The sequence below is a fragment of the Ochotona curzoniae genome, unplaced genomic scaffold (genome assembly GCF_017591425.1).
Source record: "Ochotona curzoniae isolate NIBS_2020 unplaced genomic scaffold, NIBS_Ocur_1.0 contig_392, whole genome shotgun sequence".
Taxonomy (NCBI): domain Eukaryota; kingdom Metazoa; phylum Chordata; class Mammalia; order Lagomorpha; family Ochotonidae; genus Ochotona; species Ochotona curzoniae.
The window spans coordinates 1-8,604 of NW_024466046.1; the positions used below are offsets into that span (position 1 = coordinate 1).

Genomic DNA, 8,604 nt, shown 5'->3' on the forward strand with positions numbered 1-8,604 from the left:
GCAATTTGGGGAGGGGGTAGGAAAACCCCGGACACTATGGAATATCATAAAATTTAAAATAAAAGGTGAAAAAGTCAGAAAACTATATAGTTTTTATATATATTGTTTTTACGTGTGTGTGTATATATATACAAACCATGGTGTGTTTACATGCAATGGATAACATTAAGTCTGAATATAAGGACATCTTATTGTTTCTGATGACACGGATGGTCCTGGAGCACATTATGTTAGATAAAATCAGACAGGTGTAGAAAGAAAAAGCTAAATAATCTCACATTTACACCTGGGATTCAAAAAAAACCTGACAAAGGTAGAGTTAAATACAGGTAACAAATATATATAGGTTCAGGATTTAAAATTTGTACTTACTTTTTTAACGCCTCAAACATGCTTTTTTCTACATTTGCCAGCCACTGTTCTACAGCACTTCTTACGTGAATTTTCCTGTAATTTGTTTAAAAAAAAATCAGAAAGCCATTTCAACTCATGCTCTGTCCTTTGATAGACTTAGACTACATTTTGGCACATTTTAATAATATTCACGGGTCAATTATAATTCTAGAACATCTTTTGGTTATTCCAAATTTTAATTTAGAAAACTGCACAGAAAACAGTTAATCAGGTTTTAAGGAATTCTTACATAAAGGCCATAAATTACACAGTAATTAGATTATATGCAAAAAAATTCATCTGTAAGAGACAGAGAGATTGTAGTATAAAACATTTTGGGGGGCCCGGCATGATAGCTTAGCGAAACAGGTCATGCAGTAATGAGAGTAGGAAACGCAAAACAAATCTGAATGACAGAGCAGAAGCTAGACATACATGAGCACCGTGAGTTTGAAGATTATCTTCTCTGCTTCTAATTGAAAAGAAATGAATATGTATGAGAAGACATCCAGAAAGGTGACAGCATATTTGAATAAGGATATTATATCTTAGTTTGCTTAGAGTGCTTCCATGAAAAACCAAATTTCAGAGGTTGTAAAGCATGAGGGCTTAAGGGGTCTGAACGCTTGGTTAGCAGCATATTCAGCATACTTGTGCAGCACGAGGCCTTCGCCTTCAGCAGACATGAGCATCCTTATGGTAGAGGGGCCGATCTCTTGCTTGCATATCATCAGCTGCTTCACATTCTCAAAGCACTTCACTAGATGAGGCTGTGAACCGGAAAGGTGGATTGACAGCATGAGTAAATCCCGGAATGCTCGGGAAATAGCACTGCTGAACACAGGGGAGTGCCGTTACCTGTACAGACTCAGGGTTTCTGCTGCCGGCTAGGATCGCAAGCAGCTCATTGGTGCTGAGGAAGTAAAACCTGGGGAAAATCATCCTTTTCATTTCAAGGTAGTCCTGTTCAGAAGAACCAAGAGAAATGCAGTTCAGAAAATATACTTATTCATGGTAAGGTTCGTAACCGCATGTGTACCTACCTACACAAAAGCTACAACAGTAATGGTGTAGGGAACATGTTAGTATCTGTGAAAAGCACGCCAAGGCCAAATGAAAGCTATACTTAAGACATTAAAACCTTTCCTAAAGCAAATTTAGAAAAAAGAAATCAAAACCTAAGCAGCAACAAAAATCCTCTTAAATTATTCACAGCTAACAAAGTACTATATTTTAGTATGATCGATTTACTTTGTGTACTTCGCCTTTCTGGACTGCTTCCCTGTCTGTGGAGCTCCCATTTCACAGATGAGCTCACATCCTCCTGCTTAGGCACTCTCATGGAGATTCACCACTGCCGCCACCTCTCCCCACAACGTAGGAGATTCAAACCAGGAAACAGCCAGCCATCCAGTTTGGTCAGGTCAACAAGTTCTTACTGGTTTCTGTTCTATTCTCTTCAGATTCTCCCTTGGCACTCTCTCAAGTACAAAGTTTAAGAAGCCTTTCCTGTCCCTTTGTTCCCCTCCAACAGCTGTTTGCCCATTTTGCTACAAAGTTCTTAGTCTGTAAGCACAAAATCTTAATTCTCTATCATGTCACATTCTGCCATAGAGCCCCTGTTGGCTCCGATCTACTGAGTGCTTGTCAGTCTTCCTGTTGCATGCAAATTCTATAGGACTTGACTCTGCCCTTTGTTTCAACCTCTGATTTTTTTCCATTTTCCCACAGCCATTACATGTCATTTTTGCCTTGCAGGTACCAGGATCTCTTTTAGGGATGCTCCACTTCCCATCCAGCTCCCTGCTTGTGGCAGAGGAGAACAATGGAGGATGACCCAAAGTCTTGGGACCCCGTACCCACATGGGAGACCTGGATAAGTTCCTGGCTCCTGCTTTGGATTGGCTCAACTCCAGCCATTGTGGTCACTTGGGGGAATGAACCAGTGGATGGAAGATCTGTATCACTTTCTTTTTCTTTATAAATCTGCTTTTACAATAAAAATAAATCCAAAAAAAAAGAGTCCCTCTTTGTCCCATCCACCATAATGCTGACATTTCTCAAATTTTCCTATCACTCTTCTTACTATGCTCTTCTCAAGTTATTTAATCCATATTCATTTTCTTCCATTCAGATCACTTCTCTCTGCCCAGCCACACTGTGTATCCCCCTATCCTACAGAGGATGCATTCCAAGACTCCCCCAGAAAATGCTGAAACTGCACATTGCGCTAAATCCTTACACTTATGTTATTTATACATCACACTGTAATACATGCCATACATCTGCGAACTGGGATGCCTACCACACGCATAAGCAGTAAATGATGTATATGGAGTAAGTATGCTGAGCAGGGAGAGAAGATTCACATTTGGGGTAGAATAGGGAAAATTTCACCATGCTACTCAGGACAGTATGCAATTTAAATTTTTTCTGCAATTTTCTACTTGATATTTTTAGGACCATGAATGGCCACAGGTAACTGGAATTGTAGGACTCAAAGACAAGGAAGAACTACTACTCCCAGTTGCCAAGTGAGGAATTCATCTGAATGTCCCATCTGCATTAGATTTTCAGCATGAGCAAACACAATTCTCCTCCAGCTCTTTTCTCTGCAGCATCATTGCTTTTCGTTTTATGGCCAAACCAGAAATCCAGCCACAGTCCTGGACATCTTTTACACTTGACTCGCCGCTCTGCTGCTCCAGGCTCCACATTCTTTCATCCTCACTGTGGTCTTGCTATTGTTCTTGAACTAGTCTTTAAATATCCAGCCTCACTGTCCATGCTACAGCTTTGAAAATCATTCATCCCTCTCCAAGCTCATGTTGCAATTTGGTTCCTCATGTGACAATGTGGTGAGGCATTTCTACATTACATTGCTGCCTCGAAGTTTTCTCTGAATGCTCATGAAAATCGTAACTCACTGTGATTCTCAAGACCCTTCACCCTCTTGTTCCACGCGTGCCCTGTCTCATCTGTACTGTACTGCTCACAAACCAGAAGGTACCACATGTGCTCTTGGCTCCATGTCTCACCTACCCTCTTTGTTTGGACTCTAACCTAGTCAGTACCCACTCCTAAGACCCACATTAAGTGTCCTTTCTCTCAGTACGGGGACTTTTCTTTCTCTTTGCTGCGGCCTCACTCTCCAAGCTGTCATGGCATACTTCGTTTTATAATGCTCCTCTGCTCTTTCATCTCTTACACTGCAGTTCTGTAATAGTAGGCAAAGTGTCTTCTAACTTTGTAGAACCAGTACAGAGCAGCAGCAGTGCCTGGACCAAGTCAGTATTCAGCCCATGATTAAATGTCTGGTGTGGAATCATCCTCAGTAATAATTCAGGCACGTGTCAAATATAACTGGAAGGCTTAACGACCACCTGTCCTAGATCATAGCTTGTTCCAGAAGAAGGCCTGTCTGGAAGAACTTTCTATATAGAAGCCCTGACTACAGTTAAATACTCCAGAAGAGCCATCCTGGTATCTGTGTCCTGTGCTTAACAAGGAAAAGTGATGCCTGAAAAAAAATCTTGATTTTGGAAGCAAAGTAAATGTGTACATCATGAATCTCAAACACCAGAACCTAGTTGTTTAAGCAATATGTATGTCAAGATGACAATTCAATGTTTTAACAATCAGAAATTTATAAGCCCATCAACATATTCTATTTGAACTTTTGCTGCATTTATCAACTTAATAGGAGTGGTTTGGGGCTGGTGCAATGGCTCCATAGGCTAATCCTCTACATTCAAATACCTCCATTTCTTACAGGCACAGGCTCCTGTCTTGGCTGCTCCACTTCCCAACCTGCTTTCTGCTTGTGTGTGGCCTGGGAAAGCAGTAGGGAATGGTCCAAAGCCTTGGGACCCTGCACCTGTGTGGGAAACTAGAGGATGCTTCTGGCTCCTGGCTTCAGATCAGCTCAATTTTGGCCTTTGCAGCCATTTGGGAAGTGAACCAGTGGATGAAAAATCTTTCTGTCTTTTCTTCTCTCTGTAAATCTGACTTTTCAATAAAAATAAATCTTAAAAAAGCCACAGTACTAGTACTAATAAAACAATTAACCTTCATGAAGTACTTTTTGTGCCAATTCTTGTGCTTTATGCTCTCCCATTTAGAACAAAGCCCCTCAAGGTACCTCTGCCTTTTCTCAACCTTAATAGAACTTGGGGCATTTGCTTAGGATATTTATTACACCCCACCTCCATCCCAAAAGAGAGTTTTGGACTGTGTCCTGCCTTTGCTTCGATCCAGCTTCCTGCTTCTGCACACTCTGGGGAGGTAAAGATGATACCTCACATACTTGGGTACCAGCCACCCAGGTGACAGAGACGGTAAAGCTATGCCCAGCCCTGGCAGTGCAAGCATTTGGGGACTAAACTGACATGTGGAAGCAGTTGGTTTCCTTCTCTTGCAAATAAATACAAGATAAACAAATATACTTAAAAGGAGATAATGGAATTCTGGCTCTTCAAAGTTTAGTATTTTTGCCTAAGATCACTTCATCAGTCCATCTTCCATTGCTTTTGTGAATATTTTCACTCTATGCTATGGAAGAAGAGAATTTGAGGTTAGTTTCTACTGTATATTACACTCCTTCTGCAAAATAAAACCATTCACTACTTTAGGATTGGTATGATTTTTGTTCCTCATTTTTTTTTTTACCTCAAGCCTTTTCTTTATAAATTCAAGATGTTTATTACAATTTTTCAGAATTTCGGGTATTCTTTTGGAGATGATTATTTGCAAAGCATTCAGTCTGTTTTGTAGTTTGGATGTTACTTCTTTCCATGTGGAAATCACCTGAGAGAAAACTTTTGTTTCTTCTGGGAGCTGCCTTTAGAAAAAAAAGAGATGAAATTTTATATTTTTAAAGTCCTATGATTTAAATGTGCAACCTGAATACATTGCCACATTTCATGGTTTCATTTAGAAAGCACCTTTGTGGGTTTTATTTTTCTTCATCAGTCATTGATTAAAGATAACTTCTGAGTGCTCATTTTAAATGAATAATACCCATACTATGAAATGTAAGATCATTTAACAAGAGCATATTTACTATGTGGTAGAAGACAGATGTGCATGGATTCTACATAAAGTAGTGATTTGTGTGTCAATACATGGAATAAAACCAACCATGGGTGGAATTCGAGAGAAGCAGTGGGGTATGGAAGGGGCTTCCTGAACAGGACACTGCTTAATCTGGGTTCTGGAAGAGTAATCTGTTTATGACATGAGAAGGCAGTGGATGCTCAGTCCAGGAACAAGCATATAAGAGGGGTTCCCTGAACGCTCTACTAGTCTTAGGGGATGAGGAAATGCGAGGCAGGGGTCAGTCCTGGTAGGGAAAGTTTCCTTCACGGAATATTATCACTGTTTCCTCTCCTCTGAGAGCAGCATGTGGCTGCCTCTCCACATGCACATTGCTAATCTGCTGATAATGTTTGTTCTGCTGTTGAAGTATCTTCAAAAGTTGGTGGGCCAGCTCCTTCCTCTCTGCTCAGCTGGGTATCCCACAGCCATCCCACCCTAGTCATTTCCTTCAAATGCTTCATGCCTTGAAGTTGAGCGAGGAGGCCGTGAGGGGGAAGTCTTTAGGTGTGTGACATTTGATTTGACCTTCATGCACTAGATGGCAGCTAAAAAATGTTGATAGACTTTGCAAAATGTCCCCAAATATGTAAAATCATACCTGGCCAACACTGGTCTAGCATACTCAAGCATTCTTTCTCCACAGAATTCTCCAGAGGAGGGAAGCCCCCTCTTAGACTCTAAATGTCAATTTCTCCTGAGAATACTTCCACCATCATCACCTTCCACACCTTGGGTGATTGCCCTAGACATGTCTGCAGCTCGATCAAAGTCCGATTAGGAAATACCATGTCAATTAATGCCATAAGGTTGTAAATGGCTGTTGATTTTATGTTCCGGCTTTTACTTGATTGGGATGATAATCTGCTGGCTTTACTTTCAGACCAGAGATGGTCTCACCAAGAAATCGTTGAACCCACTAGGATAATAAGACACTGGACTTTATGCTTGGTAAATACTTTCAATGAAAGAACCTCAACTGAATTTGAACTGCGGTAACGCAGCAAGGTGGAGAAATCCACCATGGGGAGAGGGTTCGGTGAGGTGTGGGGGGAAATCCCAGTGCCCATAATGCAATGCCATTAATAAAAAAAAAAAAGTCCGATTAGGAGAGGAACTTGGATGTTCCCTTCTGCTAAGCACTCTCCCAACTCCTCTGGTGTTACGGTGAGGCTTGAGTCTCACCCATTCCCTTCACAACATTCTCCCTTAAGATGGATCTTTTGTTCTTTACTGCTTCCCCCACCCTCCCTGCCCCGATGCTTCCCATTGGGATCAGGGCTCATTGTCCCTCTGCATCAAACTATGGCCTATTATAGTCCATTTTGTTCTTTCCTTTAGACATATTTATAAGTGCTTTCGGCATCCCTTGTTTAAAAGCATCTTTTCAATCTCAGTAAATCCTGTAAAAGAGCAACGAGCAGTGGTATTTTGATACTTATGTGTTTGGCTCTTCTATTAAGAAATTTTTACTAAAATGCAATAATGAAACTTAAAGTTGAGCCTCAAAGCTGTTGCAACCATTATGGATATGCTTAACTATGTGTGTGTGAGTGTTTTTTTTTTTTTTTTACAACCATCTGCAGGTTAACAGGAGAATACCAAGCTTTTGTAGGATACATAATAATACGTATAAAATATGGACATTATTCCCAGAAAAGCAGTTCTTTTTCAAGCTTTTGATAGCTATTCTTTTCCCCCCAACTTATGCTTAGTATACTTATCTTGATATGAGTGGTCTTTCTTACCGTGCAAACCTTTCACTCACATACTTCATGACCTCCCATTTTATTTCAGAATGGCTCCTACACTAGCTTGTATGATTTACTCTGAATCATTAATGATTCCTAGATAGTTTCTTGGGTAACCATTCATCTCAACCAAGGCACTATTAAGACTATTAAGTGATTACCCTTAAGAGTTAAAAGCTAATTGATTTTAATACTATGAATAAAAGCAAATATAGAATTTTTAAGATAGTTTCCCAGGTCTTCTATTCCTTTACGTGGTCCAAATAAAAAAAATCTTATTAAAGTATGAAGGCTACTAAAAAGTGCTTTTTACATATATTAAAACAACACTGATATTCCAGAAGTAAACAGACCCATCAAAGTATCATTTAAGGAAGATAACAACACATCTGACACTTTGCCCCACGGTCCTTTATACATATTCATGTTAATAATTGTGAAGGGGTGGACACTTGGTCTTTGTGGGTAAGACACCTGTTAAGATGCCCATGTGCCATATCAGAATGTCTGATTTCAATATCTACCTCCACCTCCTAACGTCAGCTTCCTGCTAATGCAGGCCTATAGAATAATAAAAAATAATAATAATAAAAAAGGGAAGAAGACAGTAGCAAGTGGAGTTCCTTGATCCATGTGGGGATCCTGAGCCAGTTCATGCTCCTGCTTTGCTCTGTCTGTGCATCTGAAGAGTGCAGTAGTGGATGGGGTGTTTGTGCACACACTCCTTATATCCAATAGATACAAATTTTTAGAATTGGAGAAATAAGGCTTTTTTCCTAAATGTTAATACTTTTAAACTTCCTGTGAAAGAAAAAAGTTTTTACTGAGCACATTATACTCAAATGTCTATACTGTTCATTTCTTAAGGATTACAGAAGGTAACCAACCACTTTTTTTTCTTTTTCCAAATCTTAAGTGGGGTATTTTAAGTTTTTTTTTTTTTTTTTTACCTTTGTATTTCTAGACAGTTAAAGACTGGCTCAACATGAAGCCAGTTTCGTTGACAAGTCATCCATTCCTCAAGGGCATAAGAGAACACAGTCAGGTTATTAGTCCATTCATGCACAAGATCCTGCAAGGACAGAAACAAATATCTGGCAAATATACAAAATTGCAAAGTCATAAAATAGAAACTAAGATGAACAGTGATTATCAGTCACTGTATTTCATTTTTGAAGTTTGAGATGTTTGTTTACCCAATTCTCTTATTATGTATACATCTTCTCAAAAAGGTTTGAGTAACACATATAGACATACAGAATTAAGCATAAATACTTCCCATTCAACATTTGTTTCATAATTCCTATCACAGAGGAAACACCATTAGGGAGTCCGTACGTTTTTTCAGCACTTTCCCCTTCAGCAT

The 8,604-nt window shown here is 39.6% G+C and overlaps 1 protein-coding gene across 1 annotated transcript; it reads right to left on the reverse strand.

Moving 5' to 3' along the window:
• Positions 1-307: 307 nt before the first annotated feature.
• LOC121158910 (dynein heavy chain 6, axonemal-like) lies at positions 308-8,308 on the reverse strand. The gene is made up of 5 exons (XM_040983929.1): positions 8,189-8,308; positions 5,062-5,233; positions 1,252-1,356; positions 1,045-1,163; positions 308-447 (listed from the first exon to the last, which is right to left on the reverse strand). Exons 1-5 carry the CDS (start codon positions 8,248-8,250, stop codon positions 369-371), a joined length of 537 nt encoding a protein of 178 aa, XP_040839863.1. The 5' UTR covers positions 8,251-8,308; the 3' UTR covers positions 308-368.
• Between the last annotated feature and the right edge of the window lie 296 nt (positions 8,309-8,604).

Bases quoted from the DNA above. Each gene is read 5' to 3' on its own strand.
- LOC121158910 (XM_040983929.1), bottom strand. From the start codon at position 8,250: ATGACTTGTCAACGAAACTGGCTTCATGTTGAGCCAGTCTTTAACTGT. The intron at 1,357-5,061 runs GTAAAAAAAAAA...TCTTCTGAACAG, and splicing joins TTATAAAGAAAAGGCTTGAG to GACTACCTTGAAATGAAAAG. The intron at 1,164-1,251 runs GTAACGGCACTC...TCCGGTTCACAG, and splicing joins GAAACCCTGAGTCTGTACAG to CCTCATCTAGTGAAGTGCTT.